This window comes from Moschus berezovskii, chromosome 2, assembly GCF_049115385.1.
Source record: "Moschus berezovskii isolate FMDL1 chromosome 2, NW_MosBer_1.0, whole genome shotgun sequence".
Classification (NCBI taxonomy): domain Eukaryota; kingdom Metazoa; phylum Chordata; class Mammalia; order Artiodactyla; family Moschidae; genus Moschus; species Moschus berezovskii.
This window is the reverse complement of record NC_142461.1, coordinates 4,881,163-4,907,567: the sequence shown is the minus strand read 5'-3', so window position 1 is coordinate 4,907,567 and position 26,405 is coordinate 4,881,163. Positions and strand designations below refer to the sequence as shown.

The window sequence follows — 26,405 nt, the reverse complement described above, 5'->3', positions numbered from 1 at the left end:
GAGTGAGGGGTTCTAAATCAGGGAAGGCTTCCAGGCAGAGGAGGAGCAGACCAGGTGGGCCTGGACAGAGGGGCAGAGATGGAGGCGGCAGGTGGGGCGGAGAGAGGCGAAGTAGCAGCCTTGCAGGGGGGCTGGACAGTCAGCAGGACAGTAGCGGCCTGTGTCAAGGAGTAAAGAGGCTGCCAGCCAAGCTGGGCTTGGGCGTGGGCTGGCCGCCTCGGCAGGCACTGGGGTGCTGTCCGCTGGCAGCACAGGTGAAGGCTCTCAATGCCTCCTGGGGCCCCCGGGCAGGTGAGTCAACACCAGCCCAAGTGGGTGAGTGTTTCCCAGCTCCCTGCATGTGTGGGCTGGTCTCCGGCTGCCAGCACGTTAGGGGGAGCCTGGCCTGGGACTCTGGTCCCAGACGAGGGTGACTGACTCATCGACTGGCAGAGCTGCAGCCTTCTCCCTGGAAGTGCTGAGCAGCCTTGACCTCCTGTGTAAGCTCTGTGCCCTTGACCTTCCGGTCTCCCGCGCCTTGAGGCTTCCCTGAACTCCTCACTGCCCCCTTGGTCCCGCTCACCTCCCCCGTCTCCGTGCTCAGGCCTCCAGCCCCCCCGGCCTAAAGTGCAATCTCTCTCCCCCACCCCACCCCTGGTTATATTCCTCTATTTCCCACATCTCAGACGGGCAGCTTGTCGTCTCCACAAGAAGTGGACCTAGAGAGCCAGGCCCCCGGGCAGCATGAGGGAAGAGGAAGAGGATCTCAGGGTCAGGAGGATCCGGGTCGGAGTCCCAGCTCTGCCCGAAGGGCAAGCTGCCTCCTTCCCCTGTCCTCAGGCTCCTCATCCGGGAAACGGGTCCTGCGTTTGATCCACAGGGTGCTGCAGCGTGAGACACAAATGAGGCCGAGGTATAAAAGAGCGTTGAGACTCGGGCGATGTGGGCTTCTGGTGGTGTCAACAACTTTGTTTTCTGTTTTAGGGGGCAGCTCGTTATTTTCTTTTAAATAAACATTTTATTTTAGAACCGTTTTAGATGTTTAGCATCACTGGGAAGATTGAAGAGCGTACCTTTATACCCCACACCTGGCTCCCCTATTATTTATATATGGCATGTAACATTTGTCACAATTAATGAGCTGACATTGATATGTTGTTACTAACTAAAGTCTTTTATGCCTCTTTTTCTTGTTTTTTGGCCCCACTATGTGGGATCCTAGTTCCTAGACCAGAGATGGAATGAACCCAGGCCCCCTGCATTGGATGCATGGAGCCCCTACTACTGGCCCACCAGGGAAGTCCCTTAACTTGTCTTTTTTTTTTTTTTGCCACATCACATGGCTTGTGGGATCTTAGTGCCCCAACTAGGGATTGAACCCTGGGTCACAGCATTGGAAGCACCAAGTCGTAACCACCTGACTGCCATGCCAGGGAATGCCCTCAATTTTCTTGAAGTTTCTGCCTAAGGTCCTTTTTCTGTTCTAGGATCCCACCGAGCATATACTGTGCTTAGTCGCTCAGTCGTGTCCAACTATTTGCAACCCCATGGACTGTAGCCCACCAGGCACCTCTGTCCATGGGGATTCTCCAGGCAAGAATACTGAAGTGGGTAGCGTATCTCTTCTCCAGGGGATCTTCCCAACCCAGGAATCAAGCCGGGGTCTTCTGCATTGCAGGCAGATTCTTCACCAGCTCAGCTACCAGGGAAGCCCCCCCGCCCCCACCAAGCTTCCCCATTACGTTTAGTTGCTATGTCTCCTTAAGTTCATCTTGACTGTGGCCATTGCTTTGGGGAGGAAAGCACAGACGTAAAGTACCATTTGCATAGCATCATGTCAGGAGTACATCCTATCCTTTGGTAATTGGACTTATCATTGTGGACATTAGCCTTGATCACCCAGGAAGACAGTTGTTTTTGCCTTGAGTACAGCAGCAGAGCAAGATTCGCAACCAATGTTAACTGAGCTAAGGCCAAGATCAGAAAACCTGGATGGGTGCAGAAGCAAGTGGGAAAGTCGAGGAAGGAGAATAAACAAAAGCATCTTATCAGGCTGCAGTGTTTCCCCCCGAGTGCCAGGTCACTTGGGGATGGGATGCTTGGTGCCAGGCAGTTCATTTCAGCTCATTAAAGCTTTTCAGGGACTCTCCTGGTGGTCCAATGGCTAAGACTCCACACTCCCAATGCAGGGAGCCTGGGTTCGATCCCTGGTCGGGGAACTAGATCCCACATGCTACAACTAAGAGTTCATATGCTACAACTAAGACCAGAGCAGCCAAATAAATAGATTTTTAAAAAATCTTTATACCGAACCATGTTATAGATGAAGAAGCCGAGGCCTTAGGAGGGAAATGACATGGTCCCATGATCCAGGGAACCTGGGTTTGGGCCCAGGTCTGTCTTTACTGCTTCATTCCTGTTGTTGAATAAATACATTGAAGCTGCAGTCCCAGGAGAGTCGAGTTAGGGCAGGGAGGTTTCGTGATGCAGGTTGTTTAAAATTCATTTTATTCCAAAAAGGATTCATGAGGGGTTGCAACTGAAACACATTCAATCACATGATACACAGTAGAAATGAAAAATCAGGAGCAGAGAAAATAGAGCAGAAAATGTGGACAAGGACAAAGCTGAACATAAAGGACAAAGCTGAACATAAAGGCCAGAAAAGTGCTTGATTTGGCTGTGAGCTTCCTCCGCTAATTCCTGTGATTCTTCTTATCAAAGAGCAAAGAAGCAGTTCACTCCTGTGGGAACTTTGTGGTAAATTTAAAAAGGACTTAGTCACATGGAGGGACTTCCCAACGGGTCCAGTGGCTAAGACTCTGCATTCCCAATGCAGGGAGCCTGGGTTCGATCCCTGATCCCACATGCCGCAACTAATGGTTCTCGTTTGGTGCCACTACAGATCCTGCAAGCTGCCGTTAAGACTAAAGATTTCGAGTGCTGCAATGAAGGGCTGGCACAGCCAAATGAGAAAATATTTAAAACAAGAAAGAAATTAATCCCATGGAAATTTCTCACATAAAAGACACTGAGCAATGTTATAGATCATGTAACAGTAGCCGTAGATGTTACCTGGCGTCATCTTCAGGAGTGATGGCTACATTTTTACTATATGCTCCTTGCCCAAAGTTGTCCTATTTGCATTTTACTTGTTATCAAGAAACTACACCCTGTTTCTTCTTCACTGAAGTCACAGATGCCTTTGCCCGAGTGAAAATCTTGGATACAAATTAACCAGTTATCTGTATACCAGGTTCTGTGCTGGATACCGGGGATGGAGGGAAATAACGTAATCGTTGCCCATCCCCCAGGTCCATCCCTGTGATGAAGTCGCCTGGACAAAGGCCTGACTGAGATGCAAGTGCTGTGCTTGGGGTACACCAGAGGGATGGGCATAATTCCCTCTGACTGGGGCGGAAGGGGGGGCTTCCTGGAGGAAGAGGTAGGCTAGATGTGGAGATCAGTAGCTGTGGTGGAGACAGCATAGTCTTTTGTATCTTTTTTTTTTGGTGGCTTTGAGTCTTAGTTGTGGCATGTGGGATCTAGTTCCCTGACCAAGGATCACACCCAGGGCCCCCGCATTGGGAGTGCAGAGTCTTAGCCACTGGACCACCAGGGAAGTCCCAAGCGGGGAACGTGGGAGAGCGGGTATCAGTCATAGGTCCCTTGAGGGTGGGGAGCAAGTGCTACCCCCTCAACTTACAGCCTGGGCCCTGACAGACATCATGGACTCAGCAAACTCCTTTTGGGTGGCCTGCACCCACAGGGATAGCTCAGGGGTCAGGGTGGCCATATATCCGAGAGGTGTGTGGAGGGTGAGTCTGGGGAGGCAGGTTTGGGCCAGTTCATGGGGGCCCTTGCGTGTCAAGCTAAGGAGTTTGGATTTTGGTTTTTAAGCAGTGGGGATCACTTGGAGGCTTCTGAGCCCGGTGTCTTATAAGTAGCGATGATACAAATAGTAACAGTGAACACTTGGTGGGCATATGCTGTGTGCCCAGCACTGTTCTAAGCACCTTATTTAAGTTTTAGATTTTTAACGTTCTATTTTGGGCTGCACTGAGTCTTTGTTGCTGGCCATGGGCTTTCTTTAGCTGCAGCGAGCAGGGACTACTCTTCTTCGCGGTACGCGGGCCTTATTGCAGTGGCGTCTCTCATTGAGGTGGGTGGGCTCTAGGCATGCAGGCTTCAATAGTTGTAGCCCACAGACTTAGTTGCTCCACAGCATGTGGAATCTTCCCAGACTGGGGATTGGACCCATGTCCCCTGCATTGGCAGGCCAATTCTTAACCATTGGACAACCAGACAAGTCCCTAAGCACTTCATATTAACTAAGTGTTGCAACAGTCCTTGGGGGAGGTGCTATTATTATCATCCCCATTTTACAGATGAGACTGCCGAGGCAGAGAGGCTGAGTCACTTGTCTAGGCTCACACAGCTGGGACATGGCATTAGTGGGGATCTGAACTGAAGCTTGGAACTAGAGCTTTTCCTCACTCTATTATTGTCCTTGTTAAACATAAGGGTTTGACTAACATAAAACACGGAGAAGGAAATGGCAACCCACTCCTTTATTCTTGCCTGGAGAATCCTGTGGACAGAGGAGCCTGGTGCACTGCTGTCCATGGGGGTCTCACAGAATCGGACACAACTGAAGTGACGCATCAGCAGCAGCAAGATAAATAATGAGTGTGTATTAGGTGGGCTTCCCAGGTGGTGCCAGGGGTAAAGAATCCACCTACCAATGCAAGAAGTGAAATGAAAGTCGCTCAGTCATGTCTGACTCTTTGTGACCCCATGGACTCCAGGTCAGAACACTGGAGTGGGTGGCCTTCCCCTTCTCCAGAGGATCTTCTCAACCCAGGGATCGAGCTCAGGTCTCCCGTATTGCAGGCAGAGTCTTTCCCCTCTGAGCCACCAGGGAAGCCAATTGCAGGAGACACAGGAAAGACAGCTTCAATCCCTGGGTCAGGAAGATCCCCTGGAGAAGGAAATGGCTACCCACTGCAGTATTGTTGCCTGGAAAATTCCACGGGCAGAGGAGCCTGGCGGGCCACAGTCCATGGGGTTGCACCGAGTCAGACACGACTGAGCACACACACACATAAGGATTTAACAGAGCTCAACTAATCACTGACATGAAAGGCAAGAACCGTTGGGGGCTCTGGCCACATAGGGCAGCATCTCTAAGAAGCTGAGACTTAGAATGTGAAAACGACTTGTGGGCTGTGGTCAGGGAGTCCCAAGCCTCCGAATTTCACTGAATTTCACTGACAGCTGCTCTTTTTTTTTTGGCCTCTGACGAGCTCTCAGTTTCTTGGAAGGTCCCCCTCCTTTGGATAAACCAACACAAAAGTCATCAGAGTGACTGACATGGTTAGGGAAGATGACCCGTGGAGTCACACCCGGTGCCACCGAGCCCGGAGGGCTTTGTCATCAGAAGCACACAAGCGTTTCTAACACTTCTCGTTTCTGTTTCAGCCCAGGCCTTCGATTTCCACAGGGTGGGGTTTCCAGAGCTGGGCACCATCACACCCTCCATCTGTCTCTTTCATTACCGTCTCTGTGATGGATCTGGGGACCGTGGTTCCCAGGCTCCACTCCTGGTCTCCGCCCAGCCCTTCTCACGAACTCCAGGCCCTCACTTCTCATCCACTGCTCAGCGGAGCCAGGAGAGGAGCGTGCAGATCAGGGCAGCATCTCCCCACAAAGCTGCAGTTGTTCATCCCTTTCCCTAAAGCTCCCTGGCTGTGGGTGTCCCCACGACCACAAACAAGGCTGTTTAGGGAGAACAGCCCTGGCCGGCCTGCCACTCAGTGCCCCTGAACTCCATGCCATCCCCGCCTGGAGCAGCAGCTTCCCTTCTGCAAAGAGCAGGAGGCCCCACAGTCCAGGTCCCGCTCTGCCGCGTACAAGCTGAGCACCCGGGGTTCTCTGGAGGTGGTGTGGTGGGCTGAGGCAGCCCATCCCAGTTTTCTGACCCTCTAGCCAGGAAGGGGACCTGCAGGAGGGCTGGGGGGACTAGGAGGGGGGTGCCGCCTCCCCCATCCTCAGTCTCCTCTGCCAAGTGGAAGTGGGAGGTGGAGATCCCACCGCACCGGGCTTCCCGGGGTCAGGAGGGATACAGACGCTGGGGCCCAGCGGCTCAGCGTTGGCGTTTGTGCTGCCCAGCCCCTCTCCGTGCCTGGCCCCCTCCCACATCTCCCGTGAAAGGGAAGTGATACCTGCTGAGGCCGGGGCTTTGGTGGCTGTGGGGACCCAACAAGACAGTGAGCGGAGGGCCCCACCCAGAACCGGGCGGGTAAGAGACAGGGCTCCCCCTCCCAGCACCTGCCCCAGTCGTTGGAATGCCACCTGCTGACTGGGGCACACGGTGCTCCCCACGGAGCAGAGACGGCTAAGCCGTTCCCACGTCCGAGGTGGGTTCAGTTTCACTCCCCGGCCCCGGGGCAGGCGGCATCTCGAGAAGGGCCCCTCCTCTTTTGTGTGCTGAAAAATAAACAGCTTTTGGTCTCCTCGGATTTCTACTCCGGAGGTAGGTGAGCTTCCCTGCTCATCCCTGCGTGGACAGGCCGGCCTCGGCCCCTGGGGTGGGCTGCCAGCCTTGTCCCTCGCCTCACCTTCGCGTGGATGCCCGTGGAAGCTCCAGCCCCACTCTCAGCCTTTGGGGACATAGGGCCTCACAGGACCCAGCCCTCCCTTCTAGGCTCTCCCAGTTACAGCGGTGTGTGCATCAGTAGAAGGAAGCCTGTGGTGTGGGGAAGGGTGGGGAAAGGCAGAGGACACAGTACAGGGGGCCTGAGGCTGCCTGGGGTCAGACAAGACTGGGCTGGAGAGCTTTCCAGAAGGGCTGATCTGAGTTGAGACGGAAGGAGGAGAAGCCATTGCTTCACTACACCTGGGCCAGTTACTTCCCCAAGCCTCGGTTTCAGGTTCTGTAAAAGAGACCGATGATACCTGCCTCAGAGCGAACAGCAAGAGGCTTCAATGAGATGATGAGTGTAAAAGACCGACAAATACCTCGTCCCTCTAAGCGCCTAGGAAACAGTAGCTGCCTGCTGTGCCAGGCACGGGAGCTGTTTGGTGACTTGAATTTCTTTTTCAAGGGTCTCTTTCCTGGGGCAGTTAACACCTGTTACTTAGTGTAACTGGTTTCCAAAAAAAAAAAAACCCCAGGGTGAAATTAAAACAGCCCATGGCCCTTTCTGTTTCTCTGGTGCGTAATGGGAGGTCCTGCATCCAGAGGGAGTGGAGCAGAAGATCCCAGAATTAAAATTCTTCCCACGCACCCTGCCTCCCCCAGGGTCCTCAGACATGTTCCCCTTGTCCTGGGGTATTGCAAAATTAGATGCATTTTCAAGGCCCTTCCCCAGAGTAATTCTCACTTCTCCTTTACTTGTTCTTGCATTCATTTTAACAGTGTTTGGGGCGCCTGTGCTATTGCAGCTGATGGGGATTCTCTGTGTCAGACAAGGTCCCAGCCCTGATAAAACTCACAATTTCGGTGAGGGGGAAGGAGACAGACGTTAAAAACCAGCATAAATAAGTAACAGACTGCTGTAAAATGGGTTGCCATGATCGATAATTTGGGTTCTGCTCGGGGTGGCTGGGACAGTTGAGGGTGTGACGTTTACACTGACCTCTATCTGCAACAGGAGCCTGCATGGGAGGAGCAGAGACATGTTCCAGACAGAGGGAACAGTGCTATAAAGGTCTCGAGGGCAGGAGACACTTGGAGAATCTGAGGAACAGAGCGGGGGCGGGAGGAGTTGGGGGCCTGAGTCAGCGAGGTGGGACAAGGGGCAGCGTGGGCAGGGGCCACGGGGGACCGGCCAGGGGACTGTCCCCACAGAACTGGGAGCAAGGGCAACAGGACCAGAGTTTCCTGTTGAAGGCTGGGCTCTGGCTGCAGAGCAGGCTGAAAGAAGGCAGGAGGTGAAGCCAGCAGACCTAGGGAGCCGTCACCGTGACTGTCTCACGAGGTGTCACTCGGCCTCTGTACCTGTTCCTTCATGCATCTGTGAAGTCAACCACGGGAGGGAACAGCAGCGCCCTGGAAGGCTGAGAAAAAATATAAATGCGGGGGGTTCCAGGTCTCACCAGACATGGAGTGTCCCTTGGGAAACTGCTGGGTAGGCTTTTCTGGGACCTTGAGGGGCAGGGAGAGAACCCGGTGTCCAGAGCGCCCCACCTCTGAGGGAACGTGGAGGGAACGGTCGTGTTCCTGGCTGTCAGCTCGCCCCAAAGCCGTTCCTGTTTTGAGGGTAAGATCACACCTTGGAGCCTGGAGCCAAGCATGGGCTTCCCTCCAGCACGCACAGAACATTTTTCATTCTAAGTCAGGAGAGTGCTCTGGAATCTTCTGAGATCATCGTGAACTCTGGCTTAAAGACCCCTGAACTAAAGGAAAGGGGAAATGAGAGGGGAGGCACATGCCTTTTTTATTCCGAGTGTGTGTGTGTGTGTGTGTGTGTGTGTGTTTTCCCCCCGATCTAGAGGGGAGGCACATGCCTTTTTTATTCCGTGTGTGTGTGTGTTTTCCCCCAAACTAGAGGGAAGGCACATGCCTTTTTTATTTCGTGTGTGTTTTCCCCCCAATCTTTCTAGCTCCCATGAGGGAGGCCGCTCTTGGCGCAGCTAAGGGTCAATGGCGAGAGAAACTTCTCCCTTTTAGCATCTGCCGCCACGGTTTATAGGAGGAGGACTTCATGTTTCTTAGAAGGAAGGGTGGCCGCGAGCCCCTCCCTGCCTGCAAGCAGGGGCCTCTCCCGAACCCGACCTCCGGGAAGCGGGAGAAGGCTCCGTCTCCCCGGGGACTCTGGGGGGCGGTGTCCCGGCGCGGCCGCGGAGGGAGCGCGGCCCCGGCTCCGCCCTCGAAGGTGGTGCGAGGCCGGGCCCAACCCCACGGCCGGCCCTCCCGGCCGGAGCGGCGGGGAGCGGGCGTGGCGGGGCGCACCATGCGGAGCCTGTGGCCGCCGCGTCCGGTGGCCGCCGCGCTGTCGGCGCTGGGGGTGAGGCGCGGGGCTGCACGGGCGGGGGCGGCGGAGGGAGGCGGGACCCCCCTCGCCTCCCCGGCGCGGGCCTGGCCGGGGGCCGGTCCCGGTGTCCCGGCCGGGGCGGGGCGCGGCGGCGGCGCAGGCGGCGGGTGCCCGCTTCCCCGTTGTCCCCATTCGGGCGTGGGAGCCATGGAGGCGCTAAGAGAGTCGGTGCTGCACTTGACTTTGCAGATGTCGACCTACAAGCGGGCCACGCTGGACGAGGAGGACCTGGTGGACTCGCTCTCCGAGGGCGACGTGTACCCCAACCACCTGCAGGTAGGCGCCCCGGCGCTCCGCGCGCCCGCCCCCAGGCCCGGCCGGCCCGGGCCGCGCGCTGCTGCCGCCCCTATCCTGCCCGCCGCCGGGGCTGCCGGGCCGTGCCAGTCGGCCAGCCCTTGGGCTCCGTGGGTTAAAAGAGCCTTTTCTGGGTTAGCAGTACCCCAGAGGCGCTGGGCTCCCCGCGGGCCTCCCCTCCCCACTTCGCGCGTCCCCAAACCCTCCGGGCCACCTGCTGCTGGGTTACTACCCAGGAAGAAGAAGCAGCATCCTGGAGGGGTAAGCTGGTCCAGTTCTCTTCACAGGGAGGAGGGCAGGCCCTGAGTGCTGAGACTTGCCCAGAGTTTTAGGCAGAGCCTAAAATCCTCCGAGTTGTAACATGGGAAGTCCCGGAACCTTGTCAGTCCTGGGCAGACGGGGGGTGGTTGGTCACCCTGTCTGGTGGACGTTACCCCATTTTCTTCCTCTTCTTCCCCCAAACCCTGCGTGTCCTGGGGGCTGGAGCCCATCCTGTGCTTCCTGAATGCTCCCTTTCTCCCTGCCCCTTCCAGCCCAGTTCCTCCCATACCAGGCTGTGCCCCCTGGGGCTCAGATGTGCCCACCACCTCTGCCCCCCGGAGGAACTGAGCTGGGTCATCCAGACCAGGACCTCAGCCCCGGCTGGGTGTGAGCTGAAACAGGTGGACCTGAGGAATTTGGAAATACCGAAAGATGGCGGGAGGTGGGGGGCTGTGAACTGACAGCCCCGGCCTGCAGAGGGCCTGGTGAGCAGCTGGGTCAGGAGGACTTCTGCCAGGTTGACCCAGGGAGGCCTCGAGGAGGGTCGTGGGGCTGCTGCAGGAACTGATGTCAATTCACAAACCGCCCCCAGAGGGAAAGCGTAGGTTGTGTGTAAACTTAGGCTGCCAGGCTCAGTCCTACTCGGGCACACCTCTCAGAAGCTGGGATCATGATACCAGTAAAGGGAAACAGCACTGACTGATCAGTTCAGTAGGCCCCGGGGAGTGGGGAGGTCCAAACCCGGCCCTGAGTGGTCTGCACACGCTGCAGCAGGGCTCTCTTACCTGCATCGTCCCACTCAACCTTCAGGAGCAGCCCCGTGAGTTATTGTCTTACTGCTCCTCCTTAACGAGGAAACTGAGGCTCGGAAAGGGGAGACAACTTGCCTTAGGTGCACTGGAGCTAGAAATCTAGGAGTAAGAAATCAAACCCAGTCTGTCTAGAGCCGCTTCCCCATGGACCCTTCTGAAGAGGCTAAATCCAGCAGGAAATTAGATTCCTGTGGCAGGCGCTTTTGCCTTCCCGAATCAAAACAGAATCTAATCAGCCGTCTTTTTCAGTCTCATCTTTCACAGAAGGTTCTAAATATATCAGCACAAAAGCATTTCGGAATTCACAACAAAGCAGTGTGCTGTGCAGTTATCATCACAACAGCAGCCCGCATGGGTGTAGACATTTTCAGGCCACAAAGTACATTCGTCAGCCTGAGGCCGCCTGGCAGAGGGGAGGCACCCGGGTCTCTGAGATTGGGAAGAGGGGAGCCCAGGTGTGAGTCTGACACCACCTGTAATCCTGGGCGATCTAAGCTTCTCTTCCTACATCTGCACAGTGGGAGTTAAGAGAAAATGACTGTGATGCATGTTTCGGGGCCTTCCAGGATTGTTGTTTTTGTGATCGTGAGGTAAGGGCTCTTGCGGCTGTATTACACATGACAAAACTGAGTCTCAGAGAGGTTAGGGACATTCCTGTGGTCACAGAGCTGTCATGCGGTTGGAATGTAGTGTTGATGCCCCGAAACCAAACCACCCAACTGGGTATATCGTCCACTTTTACTACAGGAAAAGCCCAAATGCTTGCCCCAAGGATTTGGAGGCATTTCTGTAGGTACCCAGCCCGACTTCCCTTGAGCCTCCACGACTTCCCCAAAGCAGACTAGCAAACAGTTGTTCTTGTAAGAGTTGAGAACCTTTTCATCTCATCTTACAGAGTTTTCTATGAATTTTTTGTCTTTAATCACAGGGAATTTTTTCCAGTATAACAATTTTGCAAACTAATTTGTGAAAAAAAGAGTCAAGTATAAAGAAACATTTACAAAGAGACAGTAAGCCCACCACTCAGAAATAACTACTTCTAGTTTTCACATTTGCTTGTATATATTTTTTATCATAATTGAGCTCACTCTACTTCCATAATATTTTGTCCTACTTTTTTCATTTAATGCCACTTCATAAGCATTTTTTTGTGTTGTTAGAAACTCCTGAAACATCAGCTGTACCTCGGTTTTAAAAATACTTCCAAGGAGTTCCTTGATGGCTTAGTGGTTAGGACTTGATGCTTTCACTGCTGAGGTCTGGGGTTCGATCCCTGGCCGGGGAACTAACATCCTGAAAGCCTTGTAGTACTGCCAAAAAAATGAAACACTTCCAAATATCATAATAAATATCATAATGCTTTATGGTACCAATATATAAAAATACATTTACTCAATCTGCTACAATTGGACAATAGGCTCAGTATCTATAACACTGTGGGTGACCAGCTTCTAGCCTTTCGAATAATTTCCTATGAGTAATTGCTAGAAACACAACTGTTCCCTCAATTTTAGGCTTTTTAAAATGGATCCAATCCTCTCCCCCACCCACCAAATCTCTGTCTCTTGACGGGCAGCTATAAAAATCAGCTACTTGACTTTTCAAGATTTTGAAGCCCGTTGTTCCTGAAACTCTGGAGCTGTCAATACCAGCACTAGTAAATGACAACTTGCATCTTTCAGCCAAACTTGCCACCTTTTGCCTGAACATGCTGACAAAGTGCTGTATATAGCTGGAGCAAATTTCTACTTGTACCTCGCCTGAAAGGATTTCTGTTTTCCTTGATCTCATATATGAGGTACAACTTAATTGCAATCAACTAAAATTCGTCAGCGTGGACTGAGTGCAGAGTTTAAAGCCCCAGCTCTAACATGGAGCCCCAACTTTGCCTCTCGTGGACTCTGAGACCTGAAAGCTACTCAGTTAACCAGCTTTATTTTTTTTTTACAAGATGGGGTTGATAATAATCCACTTCTCAGAGCTGTTGCAGAGATTGAAATGAGACAATACAAGTGAAAGCACCTAGTGTAATGCACAGAAAATGTATTTGGTTGGGATCATTATAAAAGCTCACCCGGCGTGATATCTCAGTGATGCCCTAAACATAATAGCTTTGCCTCTGTTCGACTCAGACTGGCTGCCTGGTCTGTGTACCTCCCGGTACATGCCATACCATTTCAGTAGCTCAAAGGGAAATAACTAAAATAACTAAAGCCCCTGCAGCTGGGGCTTCCCAAGTGGTAAAGAATCCTCCTTACAGTGAGGAAACGCAGGAAACAGGTTCGATCCCTGGGTGGGGAAGATCCCCTGGAGTAGGAAATGGCTACCCACTCCAGTATTCTTGCCTGGAAAATTCCATGGACAGAGGAGTCTGGAGGGCTACAGGCCACAGGGTCGCAGAGTCAGACACAACTGAGCACGCACACACACCTGCAGCCTAAACTGGGGAGCAGAAGGCCACTGCTGCTTTGGCTTAGTCACTTCAGTCGTGTCCAGCTCTGTGTGACCCCATGGACTGTAGCTCACCAGGCTCTTCTCCAGGGAATTCTCAAGGCAAGAGTACTGAGTGGGTTGCCGTGCCCTCCTCCAGGGGATCTTCTCAACCCTGGGATAGAACCCAGGTCTGCTACCCTGCAGGCAGATTCTTTACCACTGAGCCACCATGGAAACCTCCCACAGAAGGCCACAACTATTTACCAAAACCTTTGAAGCTCATCCAATTACCCCTAAAAATCAAAGTTTTTTTTTCAAGAAAAAGGAAAGCCAAGATATTTAATTCTTAGTGGTAGTTTTCTCTAATTCCCCCCACACACCCCCTCCCTTCATGCACAGAGCTGTCTTTTGTCAGCAATTGCAGAGACAGTCCCATTAGGTACTTTAAAAAGATCTCCCTGCTTTCCAGCAAACTCTTTCAACTCCATCTGCCTGTTCCATCTTTTTACTCTTGACCTTAGAGTTGTTCTGGGTTCTGAACTGGTCAGACCTGGCACCTCATCTAGCTTCCTCATTTTAAAAATAGGTGACTGGGACTTCGCTGGCAGTCCAGTGGTTAAGACTCCACACTTCCAATGCAGGGATGAAGGGGGCACAGGTTCTATCCCTGTGTGAGGAACTCAGACCCCCCAGTCTGCATAAAATAAAAAAAAATATAAAAATAGGTGACTGAGGTCCAGAGGCTGCCGAGGGACACACTCGCGATCTTGATAAAGCCAGGGTTGATCTTTGACTTCTTAGGGTCATGCCCTTTCTCCTGTGTCATTGACAGCTGGAAGGTGCATCTTCTAAATACTAGACTTGGATTTCTGTTGAGATGCAACGAGTCCCCTCCCCACAGCAGGTACTGATTCAAGCTTCTCTCAGCCACTGGAAGAGTCAGGCAGTGGGGCTGAGGGTCTGGTAGGGCTCCGGGAGGAAATGGAGAGGATGGGAGGGCTTCATAGTTTCACTCTGGCCTGGCCCCAGTGGCCTTAGCCAGAAGCCCGCCATGTAGAAACTGTCCTGGAAGAAACTTCCCCAGCCTAACACAGGATGTCACACAGGGCCAGGCTGTCACAGTCTGTCTGTTCCGAGGGGCTGACTCGGAGGCAGGCGGCCCCGTCTCCCTGTCAGCCCTCCCCGGGGTGGTCTGGCCTCTGGGCTGCAGGGGGCGGGCTTCCTGCCAACCCTTTGGCCAGACTGACTCCTGTTGGCCGCTCGGCTCAGCTCAGGTCGCTGGCAGACCAGGCGGTGTCTCAGGAAACAACTGCCTTCCCTGCGGACCCCCTGCTTCCTCCAAAAGCCAGGCTCCCCACCCCTTCTGCTGCTGGCTTGCCTCCTGGGCCCCAGGCGTGGTAGAACCCGTTCTTGCTGGGAGCCTCGCGGAGCCAGGCGCTCACTTCTGTAACCGAATATTTATCCCTCAGCAGGGCTTTGTTCCTTGGCTGTGGCAACCCTGGGAACTCCTGGGCTGGATGGCGCAACCGTTCCTCTCTCTCCATCTCCACCTGTTTCCTGCTTGGTCTTCCTCTCTGCCTTTCTTTCCAGGCGCCCTTTCCTTTCTATCTCACGCGCTCTCTCCTCCCAGGACCCATCGCTAGGATGCTAAGCCGGCCAGCGAGCTGAGCATTCATGGTCACTGTCACCCCATCTTCCGGGATGAGCTCTGCTCCTCGGCTGAGGCTGTGCCCGGTTACCTCTCCCGAGACCAAGTGGGCTGCCCGTCACTGACCCTCCGACCCTCCACGTTGCTGGAGACTCCTCTCTCACGGTCCACATGCCCTCATTTCCAAGAGGCGGGCTCTGAAGGCGGCAGGGCAGGGAAGGGACTCACAGCCAAACAGCAGCTTGGAGGCCCCGCCCCGGCACAGCCCCCAGGAGCTGGACAGCCTCTCCTGGAGGGCCTCTTGGCCCCGGCAGTCTCCTGGTGACTTCTGCCGTGGGAGACTGCGTCTGGACTTCGGCCCTCAGAGGCAAGGCTTGTCCAGAAACCGAGAGGCCCCTCTGCCTAGTCGTTCAAATCAAGCAAAGAACCGTACAAAGACTAAAAAATACCCGTCTTCAAATTCCATTTGCCCTTTCTCCCTGGAATTATAAACGTTTAATTTAATTTTGACTTAATTCTGTGTGCGTTTTGCAGTGAACACCATCTGTCTGTTTGATGTTAAACAGTGAGGCTCGGCTCGACTCGCTGCTCCTGGCGGGCAGCGCGGCCCCGGGGCTGATGCGGTGGGCTGGGGGGGGATGTGGGTTTTCTTATCACCCTCTCTGGCCCCTGCTTCCTGTGTTTCTTCTGGAGCTAATACCCACGCCTACTCTTGGGGCTGCTGGGAAGATGGAACAGCGTCATCCGGCAACAGAATGGAACTGACACGGGCACCCAGAACGCCCTCACACACTCGCTGCCGTGGTCGCTGCTTTGCCTGCTTCCCTTTGTCCTTCCGTCCTCTTCCTTCTATCTCTTCTTTCTCTTCCCTTTCGCTTCCTCGGATTCCCCGCACCTTGCTCTGTCCACACAAGAGTGAGTTTCCTGCCAAATGTCGGGTGGTCCAGTGATTAAGACTCCACCTTCCCAAAATGGGGCGGGGGGTGGGGGGGCGCAGGACCAATCTCTCCTCAGGGAGCCAGGATTCCACATGCTGTGCTGTGCAGCCAAGAGAAAGACAGGGTTTCCTGCTCCCCCAGCCCCGGCAGCTGTGCTCCCTGGCTTCCCAGGGGTCTGGTGCCTCTTCAGCCAGGGTTGGCCATCGCTTAGTTTTCCACCCGCCTCCCCCCGAGCTGAACCTTGATAATGGGGTCACTGGGAGGCCCAGTGGGGCAGACAGAGGGGGCATCAGTCCCGTGCACGGAAAGAGCGAGAGCAAGCGTCAGCCCCCAGACAAGGCGGCGCCTGCTTCAGACCCTCGTCCCTCTGGGCCCCAGGGCGCCGGTGACCTGGGCGAGGGAATTGCTGCCGCTGAGAAAGCGCTCCATAGACATCGAGGCTGTGCGCGCGCCAGCACCGTCCCAGGCCATGTCTGCGCCAGGAGGGTGGTCAGAGTCCTGTGTCTCACCTATTTTAAAAGGTTCTTCAGGGGGGCTCCCTGGTGGCTCAGGTGGTAAAGAATCTCCCTGCAGTTCAAGAGACCTGGGTGGGGAAGATCCCCTGGGGAAGGGAATGGCAACCCACTCCAGTATCTTGCCTGGAGAATCCCATGGACAGAGGAGCCTGGCGGGCTACAGTCCATGGGGTCGCCAAGAGTCGGACACGACTAAGTGACTCACACTTCAGGGCTTTCAGGAGCCTGCGCCCCTCCCTGCACCTGCTTTCATGTCCCAGCCTCCTGGATCTCCACGGAATTCTCACCAAGCCGCAGTTCCTTTTCTCGGTTTTAGAATCCATCGTTTTTTTTCTCCCCCACAGAAGTTTTGTCTTCCTCTTTCACTAGTGCAGCAGTCCCCAGTCATTTCCTGTTCAGAAAATAGCCAGCGATGACCATGAGGCCACTCAATGCCCTTCGCTAAGGTGACCGGCCTCGGGGTCCCCAGGCATCGGTGTCAGGATCCCTGAAGGCTGTGCCCTGGTCCCCAGGGGCAGCCGTCCTCTCAGCGGTTGGGAGCCACTCTCAGGTCAGAGGCTGGGTCTCCCCATCTCCCCTGGCAGGCTGTGGGCCCCCCTGCCTCCATGCCCATTCCCCTCCAGCCTTGCTTCTCCTTCCACCTTGGCTTTTCCAAAGGGTGAATCTAATCCCATCGCTCCAACCCTGGGAAGAAGTCCCCCACCTGTAACCGGCGTACAGCACCCCTTAGCATCGAGGCCTTGCCCCCCTCCCTCTCCCTTCCCTTCCCCTTTCACCTGGCCAACTGCTACTTATTCTTTTAAGACCCAGCCCAGGGGCCCCCACCTCCAGGAAGCCTTCCCTGACTGAACCCCTGCCCACCCCAATCTGTTTCTGTATCTCTCTCTCTGCTGGGCGGTGACAGCCGAAAAGGAGTGGCCCTGAGTTGGTGCTCTACTGTTGACACGTGGCCACAGTGTCACTGAACTGAACCCCACCTGCAGGGTTCCCTTCCTGTCCCGCGGCCCCGGCCTCTGCAGGAGGCACCTCATGGAACAGAGGGGAGCCCCCAGCGGGCTTCGGGTGTGAAGGCCGGGCCCTGGGCTCTGAGCGCTGTAGGCTGGTGGGTCCCTCCTCAGCTTGGAAGGCCCTGTCACAGCCTCCGCTTCCTCTCATTGTGCCTCCTTTCCTGTTTAGCTGACTGTGAGTTAGGCTGAGAACGTTTTCTCCTCCCTTTGAGGACCTGCTTGGATGGAGCTGTTTCCCTTTGCATCCCCCACCAATGACCCCCAGGACTCGATGATCTGACCTGTGTGTGGGCTCTGGGACCCATCCCTTTGGACCCAGATCCAAGCTTGACCCATCGAGCCGTGTGCGCAGAGGCAGGGGGCTCACCCCTCGGGTTGCGTTTTCCTCATTTGTGAGAGGAAACAGCGCGCAGTCCTTGTGGGGCCGTGGCGGCTTCGGCGGCCCCGGCTGCTCATGCCCCTCTGTGTGTGCCGCAGTTGCAAACTGGTGGTTGTGTCCGCCTCAGAGCCCAGCCGGATGCTCCCTGGATGCCTACGAGTGCAAACATCCTGTTCTTTTTTGAACTCCTTACTGGAGAAACGGGAAAATCCGACCTTTTTTTTTCCCCTTCTACCCGGATCGGGTGACACAGAAAACACAAGCGTGGCTGGCTGAGCTGCTTGACTCCGAGCTGCTGAGCAGGGTGGCCGTTCCTCTCCTGGATTAGGACGGGTTCCGTGGGAACCAGACCACCCCTGAGACGGGAGGGCAGCCCTGATGTCTCCCCAGGGCCAGGACCTGCTGCGCAGCCCCCTCCTCCTGGGCAGCGAGGGCCCCGGGCTCACGTCCTCCCTGTTCCGCCTGCCTCCTTCCCTGCAGGTGAACTTCCGAGGCCCCCGGAACGGCCAGAGATGCTGGGCCGCCAGGACCCCGGTGGAGAAGCGGCTGGCGGTGCTGGTGGCACTTCTGGCAGCGGCAGTGGTGGCCTGTTTGGCAGTCCTGGGCATCCAGTACCGGACAAGTAGGTGCCTCTGTCTGTGATGGATCGTGGGCCCCACTCACTGCTGCCCCGGGCTTTGTCCGCTGGTGTCAGCCACTGGCCTCCGCGGCTCAGGAGGGAGCTGGGGCTGGGGGGCTGGGGGCTGCCGCAGACTGAGGCCTGGGAGGTGGGCAGACGGGTGGTGGTCAGGTTTGGGGGTCAGGAGGAGGCGAGTTTGAATCCTGGCCTGGCAACCTGTTGTCCTTGTGACTTTGGACAAGTCACTCAACCTCTCAGAGCTTGTGTGTTTTCTGCTTTACATGGAGAGACCGGTGGTCAGTTTGAATCCTTCCCACAACTAGCCCACATTTCTCTGTCCAAACTTATGTAGCAGTGTGATCAGACCCCACTTCGATCTCTGAGGATTCGGATAATATCTGTCACATACCTGGTGCCCGGCAGAACTTCTCTGGCCTCTGTTCCAGGTTTTCGTATTGTTAGGCTGTGGGCTGGTTAGATACACGGGCTGGCCCTTCGTCCATCGACAGTTCCAGCAGAGCAGCAGCAACAGCTTCCGCTGGCTGACACTCTCCAGGCACCAAATACCTGCCTCCCCTTTGCAGATGCAATCTCGCTTCCTCCTCGCTGCCCCTCTGTGAGGTGTGCTTGCTTCTGGCCCTGTTTTCTGCAGGGGAAACAGGCAGTGAGACTAGGCGGCTTGCCCAAGGTCACGTGTCTCGTGCGGGGGGTTCGGCCTTGGGCTGGCGGGCGCCTGAGCTCAGGCCCTGTCTTCTGTGTGATCGATGGTACACCCCAGTGTGTGTTACCACCCCCAGGAAAGCTGTTCTTCTCTGAGCCAGGGGACCTTTGCGTACCTCTGTCATCATTTCTCTGTCCTACCTTGTATAGTAATATGATCAGACCCCAGTTGGATCCCACTGTCAGGGGTCTGAGGCTGGTTCTCTGTGTCTGGTTGTGTATGTAGCAACTGCCTTTCACAGAATCAATGCTCCGTAAGCTCTTATGGACCTGGAAAGGGCAGATCCAAGCTAATAGGGATGAGAGTCCAGTTAATTCTGGGATCTCTCTCTGCTCTGTGCCCTTGTATCCAGCTCTCTGATGGCAAGGAGCACCTGGATGAGCAGCCTCTGGGGCTTCGCCAGGAGTTTAACGCCATCGACTTGGTCACCTGGTGCTCAAACCATCAGAGAGATCATGAACCTTCATAGGATCTGGGAACACCAATTCCAGGCTTTGTTGAGCTTTCTCCGCTGTGAACTTGCTGGCCTGCATGACTGGCCACACTGCATTGGGGTGGGGAAGGGGTTTGGGGCCTGAAAAGAGTGCAGGGCTTCACCTGAGTCACCCTCCCCGCCCTCCTGGATCAGGCATTCATTCGTTCACCCGTTATTCATTCCACAAACGTTGAACGAGTGCTTACTTATGTCAGTCGCCTAGGCGGTACCTAAGAAATAATGGCTTGGTTATTTGACTGACTTTTTAATGGTTTGCAGATGTTTTGCCAAATGTGCCTAGCCCAGCAGGCAATTATTGCACATCTGATTGATTGATGAGTGATTTCTTAACCACGCGCGCTCAGCATAATGCCTCCATGCCACGGGATACTTTGCAAAGTGAATAAATAAATGATTGAATGAACAGAGACCGAGAAGGAAGACAAAGTGGGAACAGCCTTTCTCTGCTGATCACCCTCGTCCTGCGGCTGCCATCTTGCTTCCTCCTAAAGCAGATTTAGTTCCGGGCAGTGCAGGCCCTCTCCAGCCTTGTCTGCCCAGCTCTTGGCCCTGTGCTTGGGAGCTGATGAGATTCCAAAACGCACTGTTGCCCTGAGGTTGCCCCTAGAAGTTCCCAGGATGTTTCTCCATCAGAAACCAGAAGGGAGCTTCTACACACACACACGTCTGTCGTTGCCCTGTGGGGCCCACAGGGAGGAATCCTGCTTCAGTCTATCCCGTCTGTCTCAGGGCTCCAGAAGGGTTTTCCCCAGCCTGGTCCTAGGTGAGGGGAGCTCTTCCCCCTCGGGTGGAGCTGGGCTGTGGATCCGGTGACCCTTGAGCCCATTCATGTGTCTGTATTAGCTGCCTGAGCCTGGGAAGCAGTGGCTGCCCCAAATGCTGGTGATGACCTCATTACCCAGCAGCAGGTGTGGCATCATCCGCATCTGGGCAGACACTGGGCAGGTCAACGCAGATTTTGGTGATTCTCAAAGATGCACCTATAAGTTGTGTCTGAGCACTTAAATACATATTTATCCACCTTCCTGTTGCACCCTGCTTTCCAGAAACTTACAGATGCTTTGCAAACAACGGCAGCAAAACAAACAATACATTTTCCAGAAAATATTCTGAAGTGTCTCACCTAGTGTTGAGGCCAGGCACCATCCAGAGCCTCTAACTTTTAGCTAGATCCAGGACCTGCTCCTGCCTTCTCGATGGATCATGCGCGACCTAAAGGGAAGAAATATTTCTGCGTCTATAGGTGGTGACCAAAGGCTGGACAGAGCTCTTATTCATTCCCCTATTCATTCATCCAACAGACACTCAATGGATAGCTGCTAGGTGCCAAGTTTGCTGAGCAAAGGAGGTATAAATGCAAGTAAGATGCTGGCCCTGGGCTTTGCAGATGGCGCTAGTGCTAAAGAACCCACCTGCCAATGCATGAAATAAAAGAGATGTGGGTTCGATCCCTGGGGCAGGAAGAGTCCCCTGGAGGAGGGCATGGCAACCCACCCCAATATTCTTGCCTGGAGAATCCCATGGACAGAGGAGCCTGGCGGGCTTCAGTCCGTAGGGTTGGAAAGAGTTGGACACAGCTGAAGTGACTTAGCATGCACACACGCCTGAAAGATGCTGGCCCTACCCTCAGGCTCACTTCCTAGTGGGGAAGGTAGACAGGGAGATGGCCGTGACACAGCATAGAGTGTGCTCAGGTAGCAAGCCTCCAGACAGCCTAGGGGACCAGGGAAGGGTGAAGTTTCCCCAAGGAGAGGGAGCCTGGTCTGAGTTTTGAAGGTGTTGACGTGGGATGAGAGGAACGTAGAAATTATGAGTTAATTAACCAAATGTATACAAAGCACTTGCCAGGCCAAGGATCATTGATAAGGACCTACAAGCCAATAATAGTTAAATAGCCAATCAGTTATTTCCTCAGTATCACCTGGGTGCTTAAGTATTGCTGTGTGCCTAGCAGAGAAGGTGCTTAAGTGAAGAACTCAAGCCCGTCATGGAGAAGGCAGTGGCACCCCACTCCAGTACTCTTGCCTGGAAAATCCCGTGGATGGAGGGACCTGGTGGGCTGCCGTCCATGGGGTCGCTAAGAGTTGGACACGACTGAAGTGAATTAGCAGCAGCAGCAGCAAGCCTGTCAGACTGATTCCTGGGGACTGGTTTCTTACTCAAAACCGAGGCCCCCTGTGTGATAACTGCGGATATCTGTCTCTCATGCACGCATGCACAGATTCTGGGTCTTGCTCCCTCAGGATCAGTCTCTTTACAGCTGGCCTCTGGGTTGTCCCCACCAGCCAAGTATTTGTCAAGCTTGACTTCCTGCAGTTAGTTGTATAAAAACAATAGATATTCTTTTCCTTTTCCAAATATGAAGTTATATCATAATAGTGAATAGGCTATTTCAAATGACACAGAAATTCTTTTCCCCCATAAAGACTTTGGTACATTTCCTTAGTTGAAAAGCAAGGCATGCAACTCAAAGGTCTCATCTAGAGATATTTAAAATTCTGCCACGTCCCCTACCATTTCCTTTCTCTATTTTCATGCCTAAAGTGAAAGTTGTTCAGTCGTGTCCGACTCTTCGTGACCCCATGGACTACACTGTCGGTGGAATTCTCCAGGCCAGAATACTGGAGTGGGTAGCCTTTCCCTTCTCCAGGGGATCTTCCCAACCCAGGGATCGAACCCATTGCAGGTGGATTCTTTACCAGCTGAGCCACAAGGGAAGCCCATTTTCATGCCTAATTTCATGCCTAACGGTTCAATAATCTTTAATTCTTGTACAGTCATCTCAAAACAGGAAATTATTGGTTGGCCAAAAAGATCATTCTGTAACATCCTCCAGAAAAACCTGAGCAACCTTTTTGACCAGCCCAATACCTGGAAATAGAATCTCCCTGATTTTTGTGCTGTTGTGTGACCCTTCTGAACCCTTTGTCCACCCTCAGGACCTTGGGTTTGTCATCAGATGTTAATTAGTACACAGGTTGCCCAGCCCTGGCCAGCGCTGTGTCTCCAGGTGAGATGATGACCAGCCCTGCCAGCCCGTGCATTCTCTTCTGCTCTCTGCAGGTTGATCTGGGAACATCAGACCCTAGGATTGCAGGGAGCTGAGTCCCCTGCCCCCACTGCCCAGCCACGAGGTTGTTTCCTCATCATCAGGCAGTTGGTCCTCCTTTTCCTCCCTCCCAGAGGGAGAAACTGAGCTTCGGAGGGATGAGGTTACCGGCACGTGGCCAGAGGCAGAGAGCTGGGCTTTGCACCCAGGTCTAGGAAGGAGCCCCCAGCACCTGCCCTGCCAGCCTCCTCCCTACGCAGTGGGAACCAAAGGGCCGCAGCAGCCACGGGCGGGGCCGGCCAAGCGGCGGTGCGGGGATGTAGAAGAACCCAGCTTTGGTGTTGCTACAGCAGCACAGAGTGGGTTCGGTCTGGGTGCTCCCACGCCGCCAGGGGACGCTCAGCGCCTCGGTGTCCTCATCTGCCCACGGGGGTCTCGCCCCCGTTATTGGGAGACCGTCCCCTCTGGTTGCCCGTCTGCTCGGGTCAACAGGCGGTGCAGATCCTCCGTCTACTGCGGTCGGGTTTGTCTCACCACCTGGGGCCAGACCCCCGCTCAGGCAGCCCCCGGCTTGCTTCCCCTGCTTGAGCCCACTGACCAACCTCAGGGCCGGAGTCGGGCCCGTCTGCTGGCCTCTGCCCCAGACCCTGCAGAATCAGCTCAAAGTGAAAAGCAAAGTCGCTCAGTCATGTCTGACTCTTTGCAACCCCATGAACAGTAGCCTACCAGGCTCCTCCATCCATGGGATTTTCCCAGGCAAGAGTACTGGAGTGGGTTGCCATTCCCTTCTCCAGGGGACCTTCCTGACCCAGGGATCGAACCCTGGTCTCCACATTGCAGGCAGACGCTTTACCATCTGAGCCACCAGGGAAATCCATAGAATCAGCTCAGAGGAAGCGGATTTCTTTGTTCCTTGTGCTTTGTGGCTCTTGTAGGATTTGGCAGCCCTCCCCCAGGGGCCAGTCATCACGGAAAGAGCTCCCTTCCAGGCCCAAGCAGAGAGAGGGTGGGACTCAAACCCCACGGGCCACTGAACAGGGTGCTTAGTCTCCCTGTGCCTCTGCTTCCCAATATATAAAAATGGCTCGAAGCAAAGTGATCTCTTAGGGTTGTTTCCTTTTCGCGTTTTTGAAAATTCAGCGAGATGATCCTCCTGCCTTTTACCCAGCGGGAGGGATTTTTCATGCTTCTTCTACTCCTCAGTCTTCCCTTCTTCCTGAATCCTGGCACCATGTCGTCCGCTTCAGGCGTTTGGTGTGGGTTATGTGTCCTCAGTAAGTGCGTGCATAATGAATAGCGGACATTTCTCCTTCTGTAGTCCTGACTTTTCTTAGATAAGTTTACATCCCCCACTAAATCATTAAAAAAGACTATGCTTTCATATCTCCTGCCACACACACACACCTGCACTCAGCAAAGAACCTGGAAGATGCTCAGTAATTGTTTCGTTGAATAAATGAATGCATTGTTGAGCCTCAGGAAATAATTTTTAAAAATCGATGAATATTTATGGAAGGACTGATTAAAAGAAGCACTTTGGTTCTTGTTTTAAAGTCACAGGAGGGATTTTAGGCAGCTAAACAGAAGTCTTATTTTACGAGCCAGGAGATCATAAATCCACTGGGGTCTTTGTAGTGTTCTAGTGATTGTCTGGTCAGGGCTGGGGTGGGGCCTGGCAGTCCAGGGCCCCAGACCGCCTGCACTCTATTTTCATAGCCTCCTCCCTGCCTGCCCTTCATTGACCTCTTACCCTTGACTCCTGCCAGGAACGCCCTCGGTGTGCCTAAGTGAGGCCTGCATCTCAGTGACCAGCTCCATCTTGAGTTCCATGGACCCCACGGTGGACCCCTGCCAGGACTTCTTCACCTACGCCTGCGGCGGCTGGATCAAAGCCAACCCCGTGCCTGACGGCCACTCACGCTGGGGGACCTTTAGCAACCTCTGGGAACACAACCAAGCCATCATCAAGCATCTACTCGGTAGGCACCCGGTGGGGGGACTGGGGAATGGGCTGCAGAGGGTGGCTGCCCTCTGCACCCGGCCAGGCTCGGCTGAAGGACGAGGTTGGCGGGATGGGGAGACGAAAGGGTTGGGAGCCGACAAGGCTGGGTTAGAATGTCTGCCCCATCTCTGGGCGTGTGATCCTAGGTTACTGATCACTGAGCCTCACTTTCTCTGTCTGTAAAAATGGGACTAGTAAGGCCCAAACTGCAGAGTGTCAAGAACTAGCGAGCAGATGTATGAAGCGTTAGCATGGTATGTACGGCACGTCATGGGTGTGTGAGAGCTGTAGCTATGGTCGTAGTTTATGGCTTCAAGCGGTGGCTTAGTTTTTGACTGGTTTTAACCGGGAGGTTTGCAAGTTGTGAGCAAAAGGAATGAAGGCTGAGCATGCTGGGTCCAGATTTTAAGGTTGTGAGCCGATCCAAGTTCTGACAACGGTTTATCTGAGAGTCATCCAAAGGCAGGAGTCTTCCTTGGCCTCGTGATAAGCCGTCTCACCAAAGTTCTTCGCGTTATACCTTGTTAGGCCATTAGCACTTCTATCTGACCTTGGTGTTGATGGTTTTATTCTCAGGTTAGAATCCCACGTCTGTCTTGTTTGAGGCTGTGTCCTTAGTCAATGTCTGTCGAATTAGCATCTGCCCCTTAGGGTGCTCCTCTACATGTGGAATCAAAACACGCCGTGCTGTAACCTATAAGGGTCCCGACTTGAACCCCTTTGGGACCAAGACCTTCACCATGCCTGTCTCCTGCTGACCCCTGCCCCATCCTGGGACCCTCAGTGCTGATAGGAGCTAGATCATGAAGAGTCAGTCCATTAATTCATCAATGATAGAACTTAGATTGAAGAAATACTTATTAAATTTAAAAAATACTTTCTTACAAAATAAAACCTTCTTAATACCCAAACAAAAGTAGGTAAATTGAAGAAGACATCTAAAAGAGGGCTCAGTCATGTCTGTCTCTTTGCGACCCTGTGAACTATAGCCCACCAGGCTCTTCTGCCCCTGGGATTCACCTGGCAAGAATACTGGAGTGGGTTACCATTGCCTTCTCCAAAGTGAACTTCCTGACCCAGGGATTGAACCCTCGTCTCCTGCATTGGCAGGCAGATTCTTTACCACTGGTGACTCCTGAGAAGCCCCTAAAAAGGGGTAAATCTTCTCAACAGGATAGAAACCTTCCTATGAGACAGGAAAAGATTCTAACTTGATGATTATGAATTTCAGGAGACTGTGCCTTTAAGATGAAAGTGGAAATTAGCAAACCAGATTATGGAGACCTTTCCTTTCTTTCTCACCTCAGCCCCAGGGGGCGTGGCTGCTGCAGGGTGAAACTCACCCACCACTTCTCCTTGGTACCCAGCAGCTCCTGGGCAGGGCCTCTGGGCGCAAGGAGACCTGCTTGTCTCCTGAGGATCAGAAAAGGTGGTGGGTGGAGGTGGGGCTGAGGGAACCCCATGTCAGGAATAACACAGCCCCCTGCGTGCTTTCTGCCACCCGATTGCCTTTGCAAGGGGACCCAGCCTTTTATTTCAGAACTAAAGGCAAGTATGTCTGTGGTGGCCAGACTAGAACTCAGGGATATCCTTTCCCAGCATCTAAAGACACAGCTGGAGACTGGGCAGGGATCATCAACCAAAGCAGGAGAACAGAGGACTCCCCTGATGGTCCAGTAGTTTCGATACCACACTTCCACTGCGGGAGTCACAGGTTCCCTGGTTGGGAAACGAAGATCCCATATGCTGCATGTTGCAGACCCCAAAGTAAATAAGTTGTATCTGGGGACTTCCCCGGCAGTTTAGTTAAGAGTATGTGCTTCCAATGCAAGGGGCACAGGTTCTATCCCTGGTCTGGGGACTAGACTGAGATCCCACAGTGCTGTGCAGCATGGTCAAAAAAATGAAAAATATGGCAGGACAGTAGGTAGGATAATGATGTGGGCTAGTGCCTCTGTGTCCTTCACCAGGACCTGGATTCAAGTCCCGGTTCTGCCACTTAGTGTGTGATCTTAGGTCAGTGACATAACCTCTCTGGGCATCTTGTCATCAGTACAATGGGAACCACACCTCCTCCAGGTTGTGAAAATTAAGTGGAAAAATATCTGCAGAGCAGTTTGCTGGAGCCAGGCGTGTTGTGGTGGCTGCTGGCTGTGCTGGTGTTACTCTTGCATTCACCCTTGACCTTTGCCCAACACTTTCCAGTTTACAGAG

At 53.8% G+C, this 26,405-nt stretch overlaps 1 protein-coding gene across 4 annotated transcripts in view; it reads left to right on the top strand.

Annotated features, from left to right (window-relative positions):
* The window catches only part of ECE1 (endothelin converting enzyme 1), a 126,711-nt gene that overhangs the window by 55,359 nt on the left and 44,947 nt on the right, over window positions 1–26,405 (top strand). Inside the window, exons 1-4 of one of the 4 annotated variants that reach the window (XM_088843332.1) lie at window positions 6,494–6,514; window positions 9,207–9,293; window positions 17,785–17,926; window positions 23,956–24,168. In XM_088843332.1, the coding sequence (XP_088699458.1) occupies window positions 9,207–9,293; window positions 17,785–17,926; window positions 23,956–24,168 (442 nt within the window). In that variant the 5' untranslated portion in view covers window positions 6,494–6,514. Of the gene's footprint in view, window positions 1–6,493; window positions 6,515–8,855; window positions 8,991–9,206; window positions 9,294–16,333; window positions 16,469–17,784; window positions 17,927–23,955; window positions 24,169–26,405 lie in introns of those variants that run through there. The other 3 variants (XM_055398759.2, XM_055398761.2, XM_088843335.1) reach the window with 3 other exon arrangements.